General features: G+C 38.7%; 1 protein-coding gene across 4 annotated transcripts in view; it reads right to left on the bottom strand.

Moving 5' to 3' along the window:
• Positions 1–27713, bottom strand: part of APC11 (anaphase-promoting complex/cyclosome 11) — a 148234-nt gene that overhangs the window by 68036 nt on the left and 52485 nt on the right. For all 4 annotated transcript variants that reach the window (XM_089412343.1, XM_089412340.1, XM_089412341.1 and 1 more), the window contains exon 4: positions 6686–6804. In XM_089412343.1, coding sequence (XP_089268469.1) covers positions 6686–6804 — 119 coding nt within the window. The remainder of the gene's footprint in view (positions 1–6685; positions 6805–27713) is intronic.

The following is a 27713-nucleotide window of genomic DNA, read 5'->3' as shown; positions in this document are numbered from 1 at the left end:
TTGACCAAAATATTTGTTCGAATTTCTTTTCGGTTGTTTTTGCTTTTCATCTTGCTACTTCTATTGATGAAATGTCATGCATCTCAAGTTCTACTTGTAAATGGGTTTTCAGTCCCAAGACGTATGATTGAATTAGACGAGATTCTGATAACCCAGGTACTCGTGCTACTAAGGTCTCCCATTCTTGAGTGTATTTGTCTACACTTCCTTTTTGTCGTAATTTGATGAGTTTTGAAAAGAACTCTTCTTCTTTTACAAAGAATGCATCCTTAAATTTTCTCCAGCTAATGAAGTGTGTTGTCTTTTTCCACCACATATACCAATTATATGCTTCCCCTTCCATTTTCATGGATGCGTGCCTGAGCTTTTCATCATCGTCATTGATGTCATATATCTCAAAGTATTCTTCTGCTTTATTTATCCATGCAACATTGTTTTTTTCGTTTCCATCGAATTTAGGCATCTCGACCTTTGCCCTTCGCTGGTATGTTGCTAATGGTTAAGCGAAAAAAGGGTGTTGATTGGTAAAGGTATCCCAAAGTTGCTTGTTTGTAAGGGTTGCGTTACTCATTTCTTGGTGGGGTGTCGATGATTTTTTTGGGGATTCAACTTTTTCATGAGAGTCTATTGACTTTGTTGAATCTGATGAGATGTGTTCTTGATTCTCTTCATTTTCTTTTAGTAGTTGTTTGGGTGTACAATTCGCCTTTTTACACAGAAGTTTCAGCATTGTTAAGGCCTCTCTGATGTCTACTTCCGTTTAATCATGTTGATTTTCCATCTTTATTTCTATTCGATTTGTCGTATCTTGAAGATTTTTTATTTTGTCAGCCTGATTTTTTATATTGTCAGCCTGTTTTTTGATATTGTCAGCCTGCCCCTCAAGCTTGATCTGGAATTCATCTAACCTTTTACTGACCTCGTCGTGGTTGTTATTTATCATGTGCTCCGCGTCCAACAATTTTTTTTGGAAAGCCGCCATTGTCATTGTCGACATTGAACGAGTTTGTGGGGGCATGTATTTATCTGCCACCTTAAATTATTATTATTTTTTTCTCTTTTTTTAATTAATTAAATTAACTTTTATATATATAACTTTTAATTAATTAAATTATATGTATTATATATAATATATAATATAATTATATGTGTTATATATATATATATATATATATATATATATATATATATATATATATATATATATATATATATATTTCACGTTATATATACAAATAAATGTTATTTATATTTGAATATATATTTGACGTTGTATATATATTATATAGTTTCGCTGACCATCACGTCTGCTGGCGGGGTCACCTCCTTAGAGCAGAAAACGGTAAACTTTAGAGTAGGCAACACTTCGAACTCACCGCAGATGTTTTCCATGCAGCCGCAGGACACACGGAACTTGCCGCGGGTTCGATCTTAATGACGGCAGCGAAAAAACGACTGGCAGAAGGGCAGAAGCGGACGGGGTAAGTCTGGACAATGCGGAAGATGGGGACGGGTATGCCGCAGACTGCGGGCAAGTGCAGAAGACTATGGACGGTGGGCGAAAAGGGACGGTGGGCGAAAAGGGACGGTGGAATGCAGCGGATCGAATGGTGATATGCATAAAGAAGTATGGCAGCGTACAAATGCGTGAACGCAGTACAGGCGATAGGATTCGATGGGCTCGGATACCAGAGGAAGTGAAAACTTCTTGATAACATAAATATATATATATATATATATATTAATAAATGAATACTGAATTGATGATTACATTTTTAGAGAGAGCCCCGGTTATATACAACCTTAGGTGCCTCTTGGTGAAAGGGCATGATCTTTGGTCATGCCCTTTTGCCTAAATACTACAGCTAATCAAATTTACATAATCCTAACTAATTTTTACATAACACTAAACAAATCCATGGTGGAGGAAATCTGGATTGTGTGAAAAGGTTGCATCCAAGTTGTTAAGGTTCGCTGATATAAATTGTCACATCATCTTGTGAGTGCATAGATTCATGATGGAGGAAAATTGAAGCACGTTTAGGCCTATCTGAAAATTGAAACAAGTCATCATTGAATCAAGGGTTGATTGAAGTCCGTTCATGTTTTGTTTCTGAATGGTTGATTGACTGTAAAGTTTGAAGCAGATCTGACACTTTTTGAAGACCTTACATCTGTGGGTATTTCAAGTCATAAAGATAAAGCTCACATTGCTTCTAATGCAGTTTCCAGTACCCCTTTAAGTGATTGATCAGATTTGCTCAAGTCTGTGTTGAGGATTGTTCAAAGATCTGAAAAGCCTATAATTTCTATTGCATGATCTTGAAAGTTTAAGAGCAGGCAATAGAGTAGTTGCAGTCAGGTGGCGTATTGGTTCAGAGGGCTAAGGAATCTCTATTGCAGGTATAAACCTTGTCTCGGGTTGGTTAGTTGATTCTATTTATCACTGCTGATCTTGTGGTTTAGCTGAGCACAACCCATGGTCCTGAAAGGAGCTAGAAGGGTTCAACACTTGTTGTATTGCAATATAAGAAAGGTTGTTCATTGACTTGTCTTTGATGAGTGATATGGTTGAAGCTATGGCTGAGTTTGATGAGTAAGGTGTTTTGGGCAGAATTGTTTGATGATGCAGCGTTTGTCATTGAGTCTATCGCAGAAAGTTATATAGCCTCCTTGTATTGTCTTAAGCCTATATTTTCATTGTTGTTGGACAGAGTTGTTGAAGTATTCCAGGGTAATTGACAGTAGTGTTTGGGCTGGTTGATTTGAAAAAGGGTTTTATATTACAATTGGAGAGTTCTAGCATTTTGTTCAGCTGATTGGAGAGTTCTAGCATTTTGTTCAGCTGATTGTAGACCAGAATAGTTGAGCTAACTGTTTGTGGCCAAGACAGAATATTATAGTGTGGATTCTTCCATGGTTGAATGAGCTTTGTATTGTAGTACTGTTATGTTGAGGAAAGGAGAATTTCGCAAGTCTATTGCATGATTGAGGAGAAAGAGTGTTGAATGTATTGTTGATCTGAGCAACTAGGGTTTGAGATTGAATGTATTGTTGATCTAAGCAGCTAGGGTTTGAGATCGAACGTATTGTTGATCTGAGCAGCTACGGTTTGAGATTGCAGAGACGGCCTGTAGGATCTTTGTTTCCTAAGGCAACTGTACAGTGTCAGATTAGCAGTGCAGCAGTGTTATCAACAGCTGTGTTTGGAGCAGTAAGTACAATATAATCGATCTTATTCTTTTACCTTCTATATTATGGGGGGCAGGGAGGCAGAGATTGAAGTCTCCTTTAGGTTGAAGCCTGAGAGCACTTCAAGGCAGCAGGGTGGTGCTAGCGCAGGTTGGAGCCTCTGCAAGGTGTTGAAGCATCATTTCAGTCAGAACTGGTAAACCAAGGCATTGGAGCGTCCTTCCAGTTGGACCTAGAAAACCAAGGTGTTGGAGCACCCTTCCAGTTGGAGATGGTAAACTAGGGCGTTGGAGCTGGTAAATCGAGGCATTGGAGCATATCCTTTCAGTTGGAGCTGATAAATCACGGGGTTGGAGCCTCCTTCTTGTTGCTGGAGAACCTTGGAAGTTGGAGCTTTCTGTTGATGTAATCTTAAAGACCTATACTAAAAGTGTTTGGTGGTTTTTCTCCCGGAAGGGTTTCCACCTAAAAATCACTTGTGTACTGTCTTGGATGTTGTGCATTGTTGAATGGTGTTGTTGATTTATGTTTCAATCTAATGCTAATCATAATTAATGCTTTGTAAAGTTAAAAATTAACTAGCTGAAGTGAAATATTGATTCACCCCCCTCTCACTTTAGGTGACCGGCTGCTGAGAGAGCTGGAGCAGCGCAGTCTACAACTGGGTGTTGTGTCCAAGATCTGCAGCCAGTTGACATATTTTACCAGACAAGTGGCCAACAACCTTTATGTTGTTTATGGTTTATGATTCACGTGCATATTATTATGTTAATTTTTGTTTATGCATTTGTCTTCGCAATTTTTATGGTATCAATATGTTTGGGATTGGCATCGCCCCAGCTAAGGAGCTGGGGGATGTTACAAAAGATGTTTTCCCTAGAAAAACCCCACCATGATAACAACCAAACATAAAGCCCAACCTAAAGTGCACCACCACCAAGGGATTATTACATCAAATATCATCATCCAACCTTAGGAAAAGGTTAGAACACCATCAAATCATGTGTTACCCCTTTCTAACACAAACCTAGGAAATTATATATCAATGAACGTGCTAACATCATCAAACACATTTCTCCCTTGGTGATGTCTAGAAAATGTGACGTCACTAAGTTATATCACGGCAATCCACAAAGTCAACATGAATCATTCCACTATAGCAACATCATAAGGTAATGAGGCATAACAAAGTGTTAACCCATCCAATCAAAAATGTGTTCTCCATCACACATCCAACACACGAGGACCATGTAGAACACCCCCTCCTAGTGACACCATTATCATGCATCAACACACCAAATTACTAGGAAACATCAACAACATCTTGAAACATCTACCTCCTAACGTGATCATCTAACCCCTTGGAGGACTCTAGAACCATCATCCATATCCAAGATAAGCATATAGACCATACCATAATGAAATAGCATAATCCATCACCATTGAATACACAACTGAAGGGCGATCAATAAGGCAATCACGTGTGATAAAACCACGAAGCAGCAAGCACAATCATCCAACCAAGGAGAAGTGTGACTCCCCCAAGCCAAAAACCTCCAAGAAACCAGCAGAAAATCTCCATCAAAATGATGAAAATCACGTGGAACCTCATAAAATATTATGTGTAACAGGTCAAACTTATTCAAATTTAATTGAGAGCTCACAATTATTTGAACCTCAATTAGTACCAAAAACAAGGACCAGGAAATAAACATATCTTCTCCTACAAGTTCTTTCACAAAACTAACTGCTATAGGCCAAAATGTAGATTTAACATAATTTTGAAAAGAAAAAAAAAATCAGAATCCACAAATCATAAAACATGTAATTCATTGAACAAAAATAGTCTATATATGTGTGTGTGTGTTAACCAATATATTTCCCACAGGAATCTGCTTAAAGGAACTTTACAATCCCAAGCTCATAGTTTTGGTTAGGTTACCTCAATATGCACATACCATGAATAAACTAATGTTATCACTAGCCCTAACTTTCAGATTTTCCTAGTTCTTCGAAGTTGTATTGATCCCAACATAATTGTCACTAGCTTCAACAAGAAAACCTATTTTTTTGTACAAAAAAAAACATAGTACATCAAAATAACAGGCCATCTTAGGACCGACTTTTTGATCCCCATAATCATAATTCGCAATAACTTCCAAAGCAAGAAGAGCTTAGCACAAATCCAAGTATCCAAGTTATCCAAAATCCTATGAAAATCCATGCTACAGAATGCTTTTATGGATACTTTGAAGGTAACATTAAATTTCCTCTTCGAAAGCACATATGAAGCAGTTAACCAAAGAACATAGCATCAGACCCATGCAGACTATTTAAAAAAACAGGGAATACCAAACAAGGCAGTCCATAAAAGACATCCTACAACCATAAACTCATACTCACCAGACATGGCTAGCAAACTTACAATTCTAGAAGATATACTCTTTTTTTCCACAATGTAGGACCACCATTGAAACTAGTGTTACCTAATTTGTGTTTGCTTGCAAGACCTTTACCCAACACTAGTCATCCAAAAATCTTTAAGCTTAAAAAAAATGCTATAGACCATATAGTATGAATCCTCTTCATCCAGTGCTGCTCATCATCTAGAGTCATCCACATGGAGTTCAACGTCTCAGCAATACTGACATTGGGTTTAATGTTATTGTAAAGATAATGAAAATGATGTCATAAGGTTAGTTTGTCATTCAACCAAAACACTTTGCCACCTAGACTCTTTTCAAGGGCTTCCTTGTACTTATCTCTAGCATCAATCTTGTTAGTTAATACTAAATATGATGGCATTAACAACACTAGCATGTTACACCTCATGATTACATATAAGCCAAGATTACCTCCTTGCACAATAAATTTTAGACAATAACTCATGGTCTACACCAACGGTGTACCCCAGTTACCACCCATTGATGGCAATGAAGTCTCCAAGGATTTCCAATGTGTGCTGACATGGAGGGAAAGGTAAAAATGAAATAGCCAAACTCAATATATCAATTAGAAGATGGAAAAAAGGAACAAATTTAGGACAGATAATAACAACTGACTTTACAATTTGACATAGGAATGTGAATAATAAGATCATGATCAAATCTGATTGGAATTTATCAAAAGGAGAAATACAAAAACATAAAGAATCCACTTTGTCAAACAGCAATCATTATCAGAAAATTTACATTCAGGAAAACAAATTCCAAATGCATTTTATATTTGAATGTTCTCAATGAAAAGGTAAATAATAAATTTACTTGGAGAGTAGTCAATGCCCAGAAAGACGCATTCAAGAGAATGGCTATATCAAAGGACGTTGTACAAGTGATATGTGCTAAAAGATAATATATCTAAATGTAGAGAATCATTTTACCTGGAAGGCAGTTATCGCCAAGCAATATAAATTCAAAGATACAACCACTAAACAGAAATTTGAAATTAGAATGTTCTGCAAGAAAGGTGATGTGAACATGAAAAATCAACTTACCCAATGGACAGTCATCACCAGGATATTTGCATTCAGTACAGCAACCATCAAAAGGCAATTTACAGATCGCACATAACTCATCTTTTGCATCCCATGTCCATGAAGCTACAGCATGCCACCTGTGAATGAAAGGGAATCAATCTTAGACTCTCATTTACTTTACCATGTGCTATTGAGAAGATTGTCCTAAAAGATTTTTTTCATTTACCCCACTGAGTCATAGAACTAACAAATCAAATTTACGTTTAGACTTTATAGCTCATAAAATTTAATAAATATAAATTAAAAATAAAATGAAAATTTGACATCATTGCTTATGAAAACGCATGTGATAAATCAAACTATTAATATCCAGTTACTTATTTTGTGAAAGGTTACAACCATAGCGTTCAAAATCGACCCAAGTCTGAACTGGAACCAATCAAACCAACCAGTTGGACTGGGCATCATATTGAACCAACAAGCTGACCAGCTAGTTAGGTATGGTACCTAACCAATACAAATTGGCCCTAACTGGCTGGTCAGATCTCACACATGCAGGTGGAGTCCAGGACCCACAGTGATGGCTTTTGAGGTCGTTTTGGAGGAAACTAGGGGTTGTGGCCAGTTTGGTACCTAACTGGAACAAAACAACCCTAACTGACTCATTAGATCTCACACGTGTGGGGGCAGTCCAGGACCCACAGTAGCAGTTTTTGAGGTGGTTTTGGAGGAAAACTGCAGTTGTTTCCCTACCAAAACAGCCCCTTTTGGCTAGAAAACCAACCCTCCCCCTCCTAAACCCTAAACCTGACAAAAAACCTAACTCAAACCTACTGATGCTAGCAATCAATCAGTTGACTAAGTCGATACTTCCTCTATATTTCTTTTTTATCCATTTAATTATATTTTTCACATTATCATTAATTATTTCAGGATGTTTGAAAGTGGTTCCAACCTTACCAGACTTCATATGCAGAAAGTTTCATAATATACTAAAAATTCAGCAAACATAACAACTTTCAAGATTTTAGGATTGGTAGGATTGCAACATTTTCATTGATTTCTATCATGTATGAGATTATGCAATTGGCATTTAATCAAGAGCACAACGCCCTTTATGTACCTTAATGTTGGTGGCATTGATTGTTGAACTCCCCTAATGTTGGTGGTATTAATTGTTGAACTCCTCTGCCATGGCCTTAACAAAAACATACCCTTCACTCGAAGTAAAAGGTTACACATTTTAAGTTTTTTCTAACATATTATAAAGTTGAGGATGCGAACTCTTCACTCAAACCAAAATCATTGGTGAGGTATGTTAAACTTTTTCTACCATATTATAAGGTTGATGAATCTGATGAGTCTGAAGCATTGTTACACAATCCTCCCTCCCCCCTTGAAGGATCCAAGGTCGGAACCGTGTCCCATACAAATCCTGGGGCAATCCTGTGGCGGAACCACGGATCCAATTTTTTGAGGCGATTCCTAAAAATCTGTAACCGCACGAGCACGATCTGCGGTTCTAGATTCCCGATTTGCGGATCCGGAAAAGGAATTCAGGATCAATGAGATTGTGGCATTTCATTAGATTATATCATGTATGAGGGTGTGTGATCGACATTTAATCAAGAGCCCCAAGCCCTATACGTGCTCATGTACCCTAGTGTTGGTGGTGTTAATTGTTAAAATCTTTTGTCATGGCCTTAGCAAAAAATTACCTTTCAATCAAGTCAAAATCATTGATCAAGCATGTTAAGCTTTTTCCACCATATCTTAAGGCTTGGATTAGGTAGTTTGATCAAAATTGGGCAATGTTGACTAATATCCCTGGACAATCGAGGTAGAGGCAAAGGCGACACAAGAGGGGAAGAACCTAGATTCTAGAAAGGTTGATGCTTAAATAATTAATCATTGTTGTAGAACGGATGCCATATCTATCGTGATTTATGTACAAATATTCATGTTTTCATATCTTCTACAACTAATTTGGTATTTTGGATTTTTTTAATATAAATGCAAAAATATATATATATATATATAGTAGACGCTTCCGATACAATTTGCTTCCTAAATTTTTGGGAAATGACGCTTCTGCATATCCACTTCCAAAGACCGTCCCCGCTTTGTCCCCATCAAGATCCATGGGAAAATGGGAATGGGATACTTTTATATTGCCAAGCTTGATGGCGAACTTTTACCTTCACCATTGAAAGGGAGCTGCCTCACCCCATTCATGTGACCTAACATTCACATGCTATGCATGGTAGTGTAGGAGTATTGCATTTCCTTTTCGCATGCTAACATCACTCATGTCATGTTTTCATATAGATTAGAATGCATTTAGAATAGACCTTGCAATTATATTAGACTTTACTTTCCATATGGATTTATTATTTTGATGAAAAATATGGGTGATATCCTATGCCCAATGCACATGCTCCCAAACAGTTTGTTGTAATGTGCATGTTACAAGTTTGTGTTCCTAGGAGATTGCTAAAGTTCTCATGAACTCCCCTTTCGAGTACATGGATCATGCGCTCTACAGTGAGCTTGTGTCCTAGTTGGATCCAGATGTTACCCACCAAAAGTGGGTAACCCCATAGGCGAAATTTTTCTCCTACCATCTCATCCAGCCAACGACCAGCAACCTATGATAACCACTAGTAGTTGATGATGTTGCACCATTCATTTCTCCGCCACCTGCATCAGTCATATGTTTCCTCACCCATTTGCCAAAAGCACACGTAGGAAGGTGGGCCTCTAATCAAAAGGTATTTTATTCATTCTACAATCAGGTGCTTATGCTTGCTTGTATTTTAGGCATTTGGCAAGGATTATGAGGTACCTGGAAGGAAGAGGGGTTTTGACCATCATTTTGTTCTTCATCCTAGTCCACTGAGACCTCCCCTAATGGACCAACAAGTATAGGAGGGGCACTACTTGGGAAACCCCAATTGAGATAGCGTAGTCCCATCTCTCCCTATTTCATACTTACCACTTTTCATCTTAAATTACGAGCCCCAAATTCCACCTCCCTTCTTCGGGTTCAATTGACCACTAGTTGATTGGGATTGGAAAAAGTAATATGCAAAAGCATCATTTCACAAGTAATTATCAAGTTATGGAAAATCATCTATAATACTTAAGTTCCCTGATTTTCCAACATGGTATCAAAGCTAAGGTGCAAGGAGATTGAAGATCACATCTTAGTTGGCACTATGGCAAGGGTTATAAGGAAGGGTTTCAAGTTTCTTGGAAATCTCGCTACATCTATCAAGGATTGTCTATTGAAGATCATCTCCAAGCTCGCAAAAGTAGTAGATGGAAGTTTGTTCTCCGCTTTATTCGGCACTTTCAAGGATGAGAATGTATGGGTTATTGACAATGGTGCCTCCAGACATATGACAGGAGAATGCAGTCAACTTCAAACCCTATCTAAGGGTAACTCATCTCATTCAATCGAACTTGGAGACAAGAAGATCTATCCAGTGAAAGGGATTGGATCTACTTCGTTGGAGCTCAAGTCTGGAGGAAGTATTCAGCTCAACAATCTTCTATATGTTCCAAGTTTGAAGAAAAACTTACTTTCTATTTCTTGTCTAGAGGATAAGGGTGATAGAGTTGTTTCTGTTGATGGCAAGGTTTTGGTTTGGGGAAGGGATCTAGTATTGATGATACTAGAGTGATTGGGATTCATGAGGGGGCATTATATAGATTTTTTACACCTTTATCTCATGCCTTAGTTCACTTGGATGTGAGTCCTTCCAAACTATGGCATAGAAGGTATGGACACCTTCATTATAAGATTTTTCCATCTCTAAGTCAAATGGTCAATGGCATCCCCGAATTGAAGGAAGAACATGAAGGGACCTATAAGGGATGTGGTCTAGGCAACAACGTAATGAAGTTGTCTGCAAGAAGTGATAACAGATCTAAGGAAGTTTTAGATCTCATACATTCAGATGTATGTGGACCTATGGCAGTTAAGTCTCTTGGTGGACATCAGTATTATGTAACCTTCATTGATGATTTCTCAAGGAAAACTTGGTTATACCTCCTCAAGAACAAGGATGAGGTATTTGAAAAGTTTTAGGAGTTCAAGAATGAAGTGGAGAATCTAACCGAGAGAAATATCAAGTCTCTAAAGTCAGGCAATGGTGGAGAATACACCTCCAACTGGTTGATAGCTTTCTGCAAGGAAGCTAGGATCAAGAGGGAGCTTATCGTTCCCTATAATCCTAAATAGAATGGTGTAGCTGAAAGGAAGAATAGAACTATTGAAGAATGTGTCAAGGTCATGCTTCATGATCAGGATCTCCCCCAATTCCTATGGGGAGAAGCATGTATGACAATTGTTTACTTGCAGAACCAAAGTCCTCACAAAATCCTCAACAACGTGACTTCGGAAAAAGCATTTATGGGAAATAAGGCAAGTGTGGATCGCCTTTGAATATTTGGGTGTCATGTGTATATTCATATACACAAGGACAAGAGAAAGATGTTGGATCCTGCCAGTCTAAAGGGCATCTTTGTTGGGTATAGTGCTTCATCAAAGTTGTATGGAATCTATGTTAAGGAGAATCGTCAAATTGAAGCAGGGATGTCATCTTTGATGAGAGCATAGCTTACAAGAAATCGAAGGATGTTCCGATTGACTATGATGAAGAAGAGATGCCTATCTTTGAAGATATCTCAAGGAATAATGATAGTCAAGATCAGACATCTACTCAAGAAGATGTTGAAGGTTCAAGTGAGCCAATACAACAAATGATTATTCCAGTCTGCTTGGTTGAGAACTATTCTACAAGAAGTAGAAGGACATACGGCATCAGGGTCCTTCAGGGAAAGTAAAATACCAAAGAAGTATACTGGATATGTTGCATATGTGACAAAACTTATTGAAGTAGAACCTTCCTCCTATGAAAATGCAGCTAAACATCAAGAGTAGAGGAATGCAATGCAAGAAAAATACCAATCCATAATGTAGAATGATGTTTGGGAGATTGTCCCTAGGCCAAGTGAAAAGTCTATAGTCACTTCAAAATGGATCTACAAGATAAAGCACACTACAAACAGGAGAACTGATTAATATAAAGCAAGGTTGTAGTAAGAGGCTTCTCACAGAAAGAAGGGATAGATTACAAGGAAACCTTTGCTCCCTAGCTAGAGATACAACAATATGGTCGCTTGTTTCGTTGGTCGCTGCTATGGGATGGAACATCCATCAAATGGATATCAAGACAACTTTCCTGAATGGGACCTTTGATGAGGAGGGTTTACATTGAGCAGCCTCAAGGATTTGAAATAAACCAAAGGGAGACTCATGTCTACAGGTTGAAGAAAGCTCTATATGGCTTAAAGCAAGCACCTAGAGCTTGGTATGCAAAAATGGATGCGTATCTATTGAGACTTGGTTTTACCAAGACTACTATAAATCCTAACTTATATATCATACTCTTGTATGTGGATGATCTACTAGTCACAGGTGTAGAGCATCGGATTCAGGAATGCAAGAAGCAGTTAGCAGTAGAGTTTGATATGAAGGATCTTGGGATTATTCACTATTACTTGGGACTAGAAGTATGCAGAAATAGTTAGTAGTAGAGTTTGATATGAAGGATCTTGGGATTATTCATTATTACTTGGGACTAGAAGTATGCAGAAGCAAAGTGAGATATATCTTGGTCGAGGTAAATATGTGATCAAGATACTTCAGAAGTTTGGCATGATGGATAGTGAGCCTATGATGAATACTCCTCTGATTATCAATCTAAAGAGGTCGAGAGTTCAAAGTCTAATCCAGTGGATCCTACTTGCTACAAACAGTTGATCGGGTCCTTGATGTATAATGATGTATCTAGTAAATACAAGACCGAACATTTGTTTTGCAGTGAATGTCAGTTAGTTTCAGATGGAACCAAAACATGATCATTGGATTGCAGCCAAGCATATCCTAAGATATCTGCATGGAACCATATATCACTGCCTCTAGTATTCTGGTAATGAAATCCAACTCATAGGATATATAGATTCAAATTCGAGTGGCAATGAGACAAATGGAAGAAGCACAGCAGGTGGATGCTTCAGCCTAGGGTCTTCCATAGTCTCATGGATGAGCAGAAAGCAGGATAAAATTGATTTTAGTGTTGAAGCAGAGTATGTTGTTGCAAGTGAAGTTTGTCAGGAAGTTATTATCAAAATTGTTTGAAGGATTGATTATCCTTACACACATACACTGTGACAATGAAAGTTGTATAAGATTGACAGAAGCCCTGGGGTTTAATGCTAGGACGAAACATATAGACAACAAGTACCACTACATCAGAATCCTGGTACGAGATGGGATCGTAGAGTTGCATTATATACCTATTGATGAACAGGTAACAAATATACTTACTAAAGCATTACCAAACAAGAAGATTGAGTATTTAAGAGAAAAGCTTGGTTTGGTAGATATCTCTTCCCCAATTGAGAGGGAGTGATATTGGATAGTTCTTGTCTTTAAGGGTCAGGCACTAGACTAGGACTAACAGCTATAAGCGTTGGTGAAGGCCATAAAAAAAGAATGGAGTCTCGAGGATTGGATAAGCATCTAAGATTGGAACTTCTTATGGATTAGAGAATCCAAGAAAAAGAAGTTGTTAACCGATACTCTTTGAGGATTCGGGATTAGAAATCCAAGATAAGAATAGTCCTAAAAGGACATACCCAATGAACATCCGGATGGCATATGTGCCTTAGAGGTAGTGTGGCAGATCACGTAAAGCCTCCCACCATAATGCTCTCAAATAAGCATGAGTTTGTCTAGTTAAGGCATGTTACCACTCAAACTAGCAGGGGTCCTACGAGGGGATCTTGTAGAGCAACTACTAGGTCGAGGGCAACGATGAAGCGATAGCCCACTGCCACCTCGGTTAAGGCTCCGTACTCTTTACGGGCTTTCACTGATGGGAGGAGACCCAATGTATGAGGAATTATGATCATGAATATATCAATGGAAGGATGAAAGGTGATTCCCAAGGCCTATTCACAAGAGGGACTCAATTGTATGGCTTTCTTGCTCGCGAAGCAAGGTGGTAGGCTCTCTCGCAAGGGCTAAAGGGATTCTTGAGGCTAGGGTTTGGGAATGTATCTTGAAAAGATGTTCTCTAAGCCTAGAAATCCTTATGGAGACATGGTCTTTATGTGATATTTGTGGAGTTGGAGTTATAAAGTTGCAAGACCAAGTGGACCCAAAATTAGGTCAAGAAAGTGGAATTGGTCACTCAAGGAGGGGCTTGACCTAATTATGGAAGAGAAGAGGATCAATGGGAAAGTCTTCTTGGAATAGAATGCAATGATCCAAATGAGGTCACTAGCCAAGGGAAACCTAGGGCAAGAAACAATCCTTGAGCTAGGGCTTGCTATATCTCGAGATCCCATCGTCGGATTTGCTTCAAATTTGGAGGGCCTCTAAAGCAAACCTTAGTGCAATAGTGGACCAAAAATCGAAGTGTTTGGATGGCTAGATTGTGAGATAATTGATAGCCTAGGTGACCTATGTAGGTTAGGCCTAGAAAAAGAGGGAGGTGAAAACAATAAGCGTTGAAAATGATCACCAATGGAGGATTAGTGCCTTGTCCTTTGGGAGAGATGGAGTCAAGGAGAATTTTAATATTTGGAATGGATTCACTCAATCAAGGAGGCCCTTAAAACAACTTCGCATGGCATTAGAGCATGAGAACAGTTGCTTCAAGGTCTTTATACTTCGACTTGCAATATTTGATGACTTATCAAGATGTATTTAACCCAAACCATCTCTGGGAACATTCACTCAATCAAACATGACCCATGACATGATACATCACTATAAAAGATCACAATTTCGACAATTTCGCATAAGAAAAAGCAGTAAATTTCAGCCTAGTATAGAGAAAATCCCAACAGCATGCATGTGACAAAGTAAATAACAAGAATAGCACTAAAAGAGCACTTACAAGTATATCCAATCATCAATATATGCCAATAGAGAAGCTCCAAGACAAAGAGAGATAACCAAACATCAAAATTCATCCATATGATCCAAACTCGTCCTCCAAAAGGTATAGCGAAAATCTCACAAGAGAGACTAACCCAATCCAAGTGATGATGATCAAAATGATTCATCTCACTTCTATTTATACACTCCCTAATTAATTCGATTTAGCTAATTTGCCCTAATTTAGCCCCTAAAATAAAATAATGTGCATAATAACAAATTTTTTGGTGACAAGCCCACCAAATAGCTCAATAATGTAAAGATAAGCCTCTCAAGAGGATCAAATCATCAATAAAGTGAGTAATTGGGCCTTTGAGAAGGCCTAATGAAGTCCAAGAGGTGCCATGATGTAGAATGGACTCCAATCATAGTGGACAAGGGGTTGACCCCTTGTTTTCCAAGTAAGAACCTGTGGTGCTCCCAAGTGGGTGTGGGGGCATAAGGACATCCTCATGGGTCTCCAACTGGATTAAAAATGCTTGTAGACCATTTGTAAGGGCTAGGATAGTGATCTAAGCCCTCCCTTTGTATCGGGAGACATCCTCTAGAGCTTGGAACATCTGCCAAGTACATGGTTCAAGTGTGGAGTCGGCTAGGCATGGTGAACCAAATGCATCATCCTCATCCAAAAAGGTGGAACACGAGCAATTAATGATTGGCGTTGGGGATCCATGAAGTAATATCTACTATGGTGGAGGCCCATGGCTCTCTCAACGCTCACCATACAAGTGCCAATGTGGCCCTCTGGAGGGCTAAGACCCCATATAGGGAGACCAAGCGCTAAATGAAGACCCACCTGCAATCCTGCATAAGATCCAATGTGTCCCCTTGCCCTCCATTACAACAAGTCATTAGAATACTCAAGTAATAAAGCTTACAAGTCTTGGGATTAATGGGGCACTTCATGGTGGCACGCCCTTCCATAGTGGGCTTTGGCATGTACAAGTGTCTCCGAGCTCAATAGGTGGTAACCAAGGACCCAATTAGGTGGTTTCAACCTCTAAGGGGGTGACATGTCCATGGTACATCCTTTAAGTGGTAGCTGGCAAATGATATAATAATGGAATGTAGTGGGGATCAAAGGAATTGTCCAGACCACATATCTCTGTTCATGGGTGGCTATAATAAGGGAAGCCCACACCTGGGTATGTGAGTGTAGGAGGGAGAAAATCGTGGTACATGAGTTCCCCAGCCTTTGTTTTTTCACCCTTCTTCATATGCCTTTTGCAATTTATTGATTGTTCCTCATAACTACTCGGGGCTACAAGGGATAAGAGCATGATGTATAATATGTAGCAGTGGGTACCCCCTTAAGGTGGGCCGGTTCATCACCCACCAAGCGTTGGGACAATCATGGGTTCCCTAAGGATAGAGGGGGCTCATCTAGAACCCATAAGAACCAAGGTGATGGCCATGGATAAGGAGTGGCGCTCATGTTTAGCTTTTGCCCACGCACTAAATTTGTATGTCCCGGCCATCTTCTGCATTTTGTGGTACATTTCCTCTTGAGAGTGGCCAAAGTATGCTTTTTCTTTGTTTTAGCTCCATCAAACTCTGGGGCATCATTCCAAGCCCGACCCAAGGTGTGGAGAAGGGGAGGGGGAGGCTAACTGTATGTGGACCCAATGGACACATGTGGACCCGAATGGAAAAAATGATGAATGGGGTTAAAATGAGTGGAAAGGGGTGATGTATATGGAGTCGGGAAGCGGAACCACACAAGCAAAATCAAGATTTTCCATGTAGTGCCAACCCTGAAGCCAATGGCCAGTAAAGGAGATCCTACAAGACTAGGATACAAGAGTAACCACAGAATCAAGTAGTGGAGACAAGAATATAGACCTAACCCACTCTTTCCGCTGAATCCCCCCACCAATCCATGCCCAAAAGTGTTGAAAAGTGTAACTAGGTTCGCACTTCATAATGACATGTAATTGTGATTTTATGTAAAAGATGTAAAGAAGAAAAATAAAATTATTGTAATGCTTGCATCATGGATTTCATGAGCAAACAAGACCTTGTTACTATCCCTCACTCAAGTCGGCCTACGAAGGAAGGATAAATCTAGAAGATGAAGTCGGCCTACTCCAAGGGATCATGCCGACCTATCTATCATGGACAAATGACTATATATAGCAGTGCTCGGCCTCATTTGGAGGACATGAATTCGATAAAGCAAGTCTCCACTATCAAGTGCGCATATCATCTTAGAAAGAGCCTAAAAGCCAACGAAGAGAGAAGGAAGTACGACGAAGGAGAGGGTCATCATTGTGGATTTTTTTGGGCTAAGTTTACCCTCACACGTGCTAGAATTGCAGGACCGGAGTAGGCAAGGGAAGATCGAAGATTGTAGTCACATAAAGGTGATCTTGTTTGGGTGAAGAACTTCGCTGAAGGAAGCCGAGTAAGAGAGGAAGGAGTTTCCTTCAAGGAGGAGACTATTCAAGAAGTAAAATTGAACTAGGGTTTCTATTGTCAAGGAAAGGTATTGCAAACCTACAAGAAGAGGCCGAAATCCTGAAGGAAGTTGAGAAGAGGAAGAGGAAGAGCACCATTGATCTAAGGGAGAGGAGGAGACTTATGACTTGGTCTTGGAAGGGCTCTAGGGTCAAGGGTCTTTGTCATGGTCTTGGTATTCGTCAATTTAAGGTTCTATAAGAAGAATTTGTTTGGGTTTTCCTCTCAAAGAGTGAGAGGTTTTGGCCCTGGCTAACAACCTATATACTGTGTCTCTTGTGTTTGTATTGTTCATGAGTTGGTAATTGTCTTTATGAAAAGAACACAATAATAACATAAGCAGAGAATATCATAATTAAGAAGTAAAAAGACACTCACAAGCAATTATCATAATAGAGAAATCACCTAACCATTGATGCCCTAGATTTCTCAACAAAAAGTACCCATTAAAAGTAAACAAAATTACTTAAGCAAACCAATAAAAAGTCATACCTTTGGGTCGGGAGGCCCACCTTCAAACTTACATTCATAATAGATGGGCAAGGGACCACATAGTTGGCTTAGGTGGCGGAGAAAATGGCACATCGAGCTATCTAGGGCTGCAAGGGGCTGCTCGCTGTCAGTGGAGGACCATCTAGGAGAAAAAAAATCTCCTATTTACACTACCCACAGGTGGTGGGTAACAAGACCTTCAAGGACAATGTTCGTTATGATAAAGATGCTTGAAAAAGATTGCTCATCAATCCAACTCTTCTTATAAGAATGCTTCAAGATGGAGATTCCTTGTACCATGTAATGGGATTATGAATACCTCCCTGGTTAAAAGGGAGTGTTGAAAATTGTAACTAGGTTCGGTCTTCATAATGACCTATTTGTAATCATGACATTATATATTCTTTATAAAGAAAGAAAGAAAAAATTATGTTTTATTTTGGAGTATGTGTTTCATACTCAAGTTTGAGTGAAAAGCATGTTCTTTGTGCTTTTAGGTTTTCGAGGTCTTTCTAGGATAAAGAATAATATTGGTCATGTGTCATAAGTCCCATTTGGACTCAATGTAATAAAGAAAGATATTTATTTTATCACGAAAAAAGTTATTTTGTATCCTACGACCAAGTCGGCCTAAGAGCAAGATCAAGTCAGCCTAAAGGAGGGTGGAGCATTAAAACTCAGAAACAAATATATATATATATATATATATATATATATATTGCATGATGATTACAAATGTGGGAGGCCCCTCGCTTAAACACTGCCTTGGTTGCCTCTTGATGCAAAGATCATGCCCTTTGCCTAATTAATTAATAATTATAGACATGATTAATTTTTACAGAACATTGCCTTCCTTTGGAAAAGATGCTTTGTCCTTAAAGCATACGTAACGATGGGTGTTGTTGACGAAACACTTTTGTCTCCCAAGAATCTTCTTCTTCTAGTAAGTCCTTCCACTTGATCAAGTATTCTTTGATTACTCGTGATCGCAGCTTCTTTTCCCTGATGGAGATGATACCTTCTGGTTCTAGAATGACCCTTCCTTCGTTATCTAAGGTCGAATGTGTTGTTTGTGTTGATTGATGTTTGCCAAATGCCTTTTTAAGGCAAGATACATGGAAAACATTGTGAACACGACTTTTATCAGGAAGGCTTAAATTGTATGCTACTTGTTGATCTTTTTGTTGATCTAGTACGGTCCATAAAACCTTGGTGCCAATTTGTTTTTTCCCTTCTATTTTAAGGACAACTGCTTGTAAGGCTGAAGTTTAACAAACCCATTCTCCAACTTCAAATTCTCTCTCGGTTCTGTCTCGGTAAGCTTGTTGCTTCATACGATTTCTTGCATTATTTAGATTTTCTTTTAGAGTTTAGACAACTTTTTGGGTTTTTTCTAACTGGTCTTTAACAGCTGGAAGTTTCGTCTCGATGATAGCAAATTCCTTCCATTTCGGAGGTTCGTAACTGTACAGAGCTTGAAATGGAGTCATTTTCGCTGATGTGTGGTAAGTAAAATTGTACCACCATTCAGCGAGATGTAACCATTGAGCCACTTATTTTCTGTCTATGGCATAACAAAGTAGGTAGGTTTCTAAACATTTATTGACCACCTCTGTTTGGCCATCTATTTGAGGATGGTAAGTTGAACTCATGTTGAGGTAGGTTCGTATATGTTTGAAAAATTCCTTCCAAAAATTACCCTTGAGTTTGGCATCTCTATCGCTCACAATAACCTTGGGAAATACATGTAAATTGTAAACATTTTTGCAAAATATATCAGTGATTTGTTTTGCCGAGTCTGATTTCTTCATTCCAATAAAGTGAGCATACTTGGTGAGTCTATCGACCACTACAAGAATTTTATCCTTACCATCAGACATAGGCAAACCTTCGATAAAGTCGATTGATATTCTTCCCATTTTTTATTCGGGATATTTAAAGATTGAAGTAGTCCAGGTGTCATAATATTCTCAATTTTATTCCTCTGGCATTTAACACATTTTGCTACGTATTTTTTAATATCATTATTCATTCCCTTCCAGAAGAATGACTGGCATGCATTATAGTAGGTTTTAAAGAATGCTACATGTTCAGCTGACAGTGAATCATGGTACTCTTTGAGAATCTTGGCTTTAAATTTGGAATTTGAACTCAGATGAATTCTTCCCCTGTACCATAGAATATCGTTTTTCCATTCAAATTTTGAATTCTAAAGAAGGTTATTGATTATAGCACTTGTTTCTGGATCTTTTGCATATTCACTTTGAATCTCATTAAGCCATTCGGGAACAACAATTGAAACTGCAAGTAATGATGGTTCTTCATCTTTCCTAGACAAAGCATCAGCTATTGCATTATCTTTCCCTTTCTTATGTAATATATCCATGTCAAAGGCAACGATTTTTTCGATCCATTTTGTCGTTTTGTAGATGTTGAAGACTATTATGATCTGTTTGTATTAAGAACTTACTTCCCAAGAGATATTGTCTCCATTTGGCTAATGTGTGCATAATAGCAAGCATTTCCTTGTTGTATGTTGACTTCAGACATTCTTTCTTATTGAGCTTCTTGCTTTCAAATGCGATTGGGTGACCATCCTACATTAGTACTGCTCCTATGCCAAAACCTGAAGCATCACACTCAATTACAAATGGTTTCGAGAAGTCTGGAGTTGCGATTGGGTGACCATCCTACATTAGTATTGCTCCTATGTCAAAACCTGAAGCATCACACTCAATTACAAATGGTTTCGAGAAGTCTGGAGTTGCCAATACAGGAGCATTAGACGTAACTTCCTTCAAGTCTTCAAAACACTTTTCTGCTTCATCATTCCATCAAAATAAGTTCTTTAGAAGGTTCGTTAGGGGTGCAGTTATATGGGCATAGTTTTTAATAAATCTTCGATAATACCTGGTCAGTCCTAAGAATCCTCTTAGCTTGGAGATATTAACTAGTTTGGGCCATTCCTTTATAGCCTTGATCTTATTAGGATCCTTCCTTAGATATTATATGTCCTAGATATTGTACTTCTTCTTTCCCAAAAGTGCATTTGGACTTCTTGGCATAGCACTGATGCTCTTCTAATACAGTAAGAACTTGCTCCAAATGTTGTAGGTGCTCCTTCCATGTTTTACTATAAATTAAAATGTCATCAAAGAACACTAACACAAACTTCCTTAGATATGGATGGAATAGCTCGTTCATGGTAGCTTGGAATGTTGTTGGTGCATTGGTTAACCCAAAAGGGATTACTTTAAACTCGAAACGACCTTCATGTGTTTGGAACGCAATTTTTGCTATGTCTTCCAATCTTATCCTTATTTGGTAGTAACCTGATCTCAAATCTAATTTTGAGAAGTATTTAGCTCTCGTGTAGTTCATCCAGCATTTAATCAATAAACGGAATTGGAAACTTGTTCTTAATCATTATCTTGTTTAGCCCTCAGTAATCTACGCATAGCCTAAACGATCCATCTTTTTTTCGAACTAATACCACTGGAGCAGCATATGGACTTCTACCTTTTGTGATAACGCCACATTTTAAAAGATCATGGACTAATCTCTCAATTTCGGTTTTTTGATGATGTGGATATTGATACAGTTTGATGTTGATGGGATTTGATCCTGATTTGACTTTGATTGTATGCTTGATTTCTCTTTTAGGGGGCAACTTCATTGGAAGGTCTTGGAACACCTTCTCGAGCTTTTGCATTAGTTCTTGGACTTCAACAGACTCTTCGTCACTCGTATTTGAAGTTAGCATTTCTAATTGATGACACTGCACTAAATAAGTTGGTGCTCCTTTTCGAATCATTTTCATCGTTTGGGATGATGATACAATTTGATTCTCAGGGGGTTGGAATCCATATAACTTGTATTTATGCCCTTCCCATTTAAATTTTATAGATTGCTTTTGATGGTTAGCAGAGTAGGTGCCTAGAGTTTGTAGCCATTGGATACCTAGAACCACATCCACTCCTAATGGTACAATGTAGAACAGAGACTCTAGATTATAGCCTTGAATCTGTAATTTGACTTTATGGCATTTACCTACCTTTTCAATTTTCTTACCGTCAGCTACTATAACTCTCATGTTGAGCATAGAAAACGTGAAATTGTTGAGCCTTTTCGCCATAGTTGAGTCCAAAAAGTTGTGGGTGCTACCGATATCGATTAGAACCATTACGTTGCTTTTCTTATATGACCTTTTAACTTTAATCCCTGGGGCTGAGATATACCTGTCATGGCCCATAATGACACTTGCGGAATATTCTCGTGATCTGTTTCTGGAGAAAATTGTGGAGAATCTTCGATCTCTTCTGAGTCTTCACTGTCTGAATCATTAGTTGCTTCACACTTATACAGGTTCTTAGTTTCTTTTCCCTTAGCACATCTATGTTCAGGGTCCCATTTTTCGCCACAACATTTGCACTTGCCTTCTTTCATTCTTTGCATTTCCAAGTTAATTTTTTCTCCTTCACGAAGATGTGGTGGAACATATTTTGTATTATCTGTGTCCCCAGTTTGGTGAAATCTTCGTCTCAAATATACTCATTAAACTTTTGGCCACCGGATCTTTTCGTGCTTCTTTTCAGCAGCTTTTGCCTTCTGTCTTGCAACTTCTACAGAAGTGATGACATGAAGCTCAAGCTCGGCCTAGAGATGGGGTTTAAGTCCCATGATACATGACTGAATGAGACGAGTCTCTGATAATCCAAGTAGTTGTGTAGCTAAAGTTTTCCATTCTCGAGTGTATTCGTCCACATCTCCTTCGTGTCGTAGTCTAGTGAGTGCTGAGAAGAACTCTTCTTCCTCTACACCTTGGAACCTCTTAAAGAATGCATTTTTTAATTTCTTTCAACTGATAGCAAGTGTCGTTTTTTTCCACCACATATACCAATTATATGCTTCACCTTCCCTTTGCATTGACGCATGCCTAAGTTTTTCATCATCACTTCAAAATATTCTTCTGCTTTATTGAACCATGCAACACTCCACTTTTCGTTACCATCAAATTTGGAGAGCTCAAGTTTTGCTCTTCATTGATATGTAGCAATTGATGGAGTGAAGAAGGGGTATTGATTCGCGAGCTCCATATTCGAATATTGATTCCAGAGCTGCATATTTTGAAAATTCATGTTCCTATTTTGTTGATGGGGGATGGACGATGCTTTTGGAGACTCCGAGTTCTCATTGAATCTGACGAGTTTGACGTATCCGGAGAATTGAGATTTTGAATAGCTTCATTATTTTGGGGTATTTGATCAGGTGTAATCTTCAACTTGTCACAAATACAAGTCAACATTACCATTGCTTGATTATGATTTAGATCCAACTTTTTTGAAAGGATTGCATAATCTTTTTTAAATTCGTTATGGTTTTGCTCAAGTTGACACTCTATTCTATTTGTTGTATCTTGGAGCTCCTTCATTTCATTGGAATGTCTGGTAACCTTATTCTCAAGATCAATCAATTTTTTACTAAAATTGGTCATCGATATTTACGACAACATTGATCGGGTATGTGGTAGCATATATTATCCAATTTTAAAAATTTCTCAACTTGACCCAAAAAAGAAATTATTATATTAAATAATACTTTTTTCTTTTTATTTTTTTAAATAATAATATTTTATAAACTATATAAATATAAACAATATAATTTAATAATTAGTTAATTTAATTATATAATGAAATTATTTTTATAATGTATAGTATTATTTAACTATATAATATATAGTTATATTAATAAATGTGACCAAGAGGGTGATCGAGGCCACACTGTTTGACCTGCAGCCAAAAAAATGATGAATAGGAATCCAAAAGGGAGACTAGGAAAACGACGGTTGGGTGGGGTGTCGGGTAGAAAGTTGATGGTGGCCGAGAATCAACAGCAATCGGACAAGATGAGATGTGGCAGTTGGTGCGGAAAAAATCGAACGAGAGACAACAGCATAAGTCGACATGAGGTTTAATACTGATGATGGACGTCGGCGAAGAAAACAGTGTATAGAAGAGACAGGGCCAACGAACCGAAGAAAGTAGCAGACTTGGGCGGATGGTTGCAAAGATGCTGACATCGAGGGCGGAAGGAACAAGGGACTAATGCAACAGACGATAGCGAACAGTGGCATTGCAGGTAGTCAAAGAACTGTGAGTTGTGTGCAGTGAGCCTAGGAGCGACTCGCTCTGATACCAAATGGAGCATTAAAACTCAGAAACAGATATATATATATATATATATATATATATATAGATATTGATTGAATGATGATTACAAATGTGGGAGGCCCCTGGCTTAAACACTGCCTTGGGTGCCTCTTGATGAATGGGCATGATCTTTGATCATGCCCTTTGCCTAATTAATTAATAATTACAAACTTGTTTAATTTTTACATAACAGAGGGTTATTCAACCCCTCAAGGAGGCTATAAACGCAAGGAGCTCGACCTCATTTGAGACACTCATCCAAGTCAAGTTCGATCTGCAATAGCAAAGGAGAAGAAGAGCTAGAAGAACAAAGGAAGGAAGGAAAAAGCAAAGTTTCTTGGGCTAAATCTCTGTCTCTCTCTCTCTCTCTCTCCCCACACATGTGAAGCTAGGGTTTCTATGAAGTTGCAGTTGTTGGAGGCCAAAATTTCAAGGCTGAAATTCTGAGAAGCAATTGTAGGGCCGAACCAAGTTGCAGTAGGTCAGAGTTACACTTTGTAAAAGGTCAAACTTGTCTATATAAAGTATCCTCCAAGAGCTTGTCACTTATCCTCTTCAAGTCGGCCTACAACGATGGAAGAACTTGCTAGAAGAAGTCGACCTAACCACTTGTGCTCATGTCAACCTAAAGGACATGAGGAAAGGTGTACATATAGCCACACTCAGCCTCACTTAGGATGAAGCAACTCAACAAGCATTCGGTAAAGAAGTGTGAAGTAGAGTCCAGCAGCAAGAAGTGTGAAGAAGGTTTCTTCTGGGGATAGCGAAGAAGGTTTCTTCTGGGGACAGCAAAGATACAATTCTTCTGGGGATAGCGAAGACAAGATTCTTCTAGGTATAGTGAAGGAGGATTTCTTCTGGAATCAGCGAAGGAAGAATTCTTCTGGAGTACTTGTTTTGGGTACAAAAGAAGAAGGACCGAAGGCATTAAGAGAAGATCAAAGGAGAACTTATTGTTGCATTAAGATAACATTTGATTGGGTATAGAATCTCGCAAAAGGAGGTCGAAGAGAAGCAAAGAGACTAGAGTTTTTGTTCTAGGGTAAACCTACGAGACCGAGATTCTATTGGTGACCAAGATAGAAACCGAGATTCTCTAGAGGAGACCAGTGAGAGCCTAGGGATGGAGATTCTCTAAGGGAAGCCGAAAAGCAGCAGTGTGAAGGATAGAGACTGAGTTTGTCTATAAGAAGCCGAGAAGGGCAGTGCGAGATCAAGGAAGAAGTTGAGAGGAGGAAGAGGCAAAGCATTAAGGTTAATGACAAGGTTCCTAGTAGGATACTTGTGTCAAGGTCCTTTATCATGGTCTTGGTATTCGTCAATTGAAGATCAAGTTTTGATCGAGTTTTCCTCTAAAGAGGTGAGAGGTTTTGGCCTTGGCTTACAAGCCTACATACTGTGTCACTTGTCTTCTATTGTGCATATTGGTAATTGTCTTGATGAAAAGAACACAATAATAATATAACGAAGAGAAGAATATAAGCTAAGAAGTATATCACAAGCAATTATCAAGCAAATAAATCTTTTAACTCTTCATGCCCTAGATTTCTCAACAATAGGGTCCACTGACTACTCACCACACACCAGAATATAAATCTAGCCCACTATCAACAACTCCACATGATTTCTCATGCTCCTCAGAGGCATCCTTGTATGAACCAATGGACTAATCCAAAGAAGAATCCCCATCCTAAAAGTCAAAAAGAATCTCCTCCTGCTCTACCCATGTCATCTCCTTGGTGTCACTCAAGCTTGAGTGGTCAAGTCCCCAAGGTTCCATGCACATGAAGCAAAGAGCCTTCCTCCTTAGCTCATTCTTGTTGCATGGTTGGTCACCACCAATCCTCCACAACTCCTCTTGAGTCAATCATCTCATGAACAGACCAATGTTCTACTTAACCAACCTTTCGACCAGTTCATAAGCAGCAAGCGAGACCAATTGTTCTCTCCTCCAAATGGCCAACAATCTAGATTGTTGCCTCCTACAAATGGCATCATGGCCTCCCATACATGCGGACTAAATGGACTACATGTGTGCTATGATTGTGTCAGGGTGACGTTTCCTAATGCTGAAGAAGCATTGGAGCATCTACAGGATCAAGTCGTCACACTCCAACTCAAACATGAAGCCGTAAGATCTAACCAAGGCCATGACTTCTAAAATCGCCAGTTTTTTCCCAAAGGTAGGACCCTCGCTTTTATCCAAATCCTGAAAGGTTTGTACTATCAGTCTGAAGAGTCTCCTCATTATGTCATCACTGTAAGGGGGTATAGGAGCAGTCAACATCACGATACTACTAAGACAAGAGGCAATTGGAAGTTTGACTCCTATAAAAGGGTGCTCCAAATACTTGGATTGTACTAAGGCAAACATGGTTGGTTTTAGAGCCCAAATCAAGCTCTTCCCATCTAATTGATACACCTTGGAGAGGAGTGAAGCAAGTTCTTCCAACTTGAGAAGGACTTTTACTGAAAACCCCATAGATCTCAAATTTGTCCAAAGGGTAAAGATTTTGTATCCCAACTCATGTTCCTTCTGTGGCCACTCTTGTTGTAGCATAGAAAATATTCCCTTGGAGAGAGTTTTGTTGATTGTTGTTTTTAGTTTATTAAGGGAGTTTATGAAGGTTTGATCCATGTTTTAGTCAAATGATGACAAGGACATCTGTGATAATGAGGCCACTGTTTTCTAAGTTTGTTGAATTTCTCAGTGAGGTGTTTTGACAAACTGTTGTAGGTGGTGGTTTTATAGTTATGGCTCAAATGACGTTTACAGAGTTCATTGCAACAATAAAGGGAACTTAGAAAAAACATATTTTACTGCTAGTACAATAATTTAGGAAAAACAAAGAGTTTCAGATATTGGAACCTGGTCACTACTTCGACAAGCTACTCTAAAATGATGTTTGAGGCCAACGCAACCCTCCCAATTTTTGTTGCTACATGTATGTAAAAAACTTCAGATTTGAAAAATATTTACCAGTGACTTCCTTGAATGCAATCCCCTCTAGATATCAGTTCTTTCTTCCTCAACAGTTTGCCCCCAACAACTTGACCCAATAACAATTCAGTCTCAACACACTGTTAAGACCATAAAATGATCTGGCCCTACCTGGAAGAAAGCTCTCTGCTTCAGTGATTTAGCCCTGTATATGCTCAAATGATATCCCTTCTTGACGACAGAAGTTGCAACTTAAATCTTCAGCCCAAATACATTGACACAACAGCCATGTAAGCAGCAGGGAGACTGGAAACTTAGCACAAGTGAATATAGAGGCTTATGTAGTTCACAAGAGGTAGATATGACCCAAGATATGATAGCAATTGTGTCCCCTCTATTCTCGATCTATGCAAATGACAAAACTTGACCCACCAATGAAAAAATATTTCTCGAAATTACCACGCTCTCCAATGAATGAAATACTGCCTAGGTAACCAAGAATATCGTCCTTTTGTGAAGAAATGGTATGTCCAACCAGAAGAAGTAGCCCACGGACTTTGCGGAAAAAGGGAATTGATCCCTTCACCTTGAGAATACATCTAGCTTTGTTATAAACCCCAACAACGAGTTTGACACTGATTTTGTCCTCTAATCTAATGCAGCTCAACTTTTTGTGATAGAACCCATCCATAATTATAGAATGATGACCAAAACTCTATTGCAACTCATTTGCACTCCGCCCAAATTTTTGTTGTCTTTCTTTTCCTTTTCTTAACAAATTTGTAGCATCCTCCAGTGCCTTCTGCCTTTTAATTCAGCATCACGTGCACAAATAGTAATTTTTACAGCAAATTGATAGATGCCTTTTGTTGCTTTGGGTCCTCGGGGCAAATTTGGCATTGGTTATATGTCTCTCCTATAATTATACGA

This window comes from Pinus tabuliformis, chromosome 3_1, assembly GCF_031772625.1.
Source record: "Pinus tabuliformis cultivar Carrire ecotype Pingquan chromosome 3_1, CPIR1, whole genome shotgun sequence".
Lineage (NCBI taxonomy): Eukaryota > Viridiplantae > Streptophyta > Pinopsida > Pinales > Pinaceae > Pinus > Pinus tabuliformis.
The sequence above is the reverse complement of the archived record's forward strand: the minus strand, read 5'-3'. Positions and strand labels throughout refer to the sequence as shown.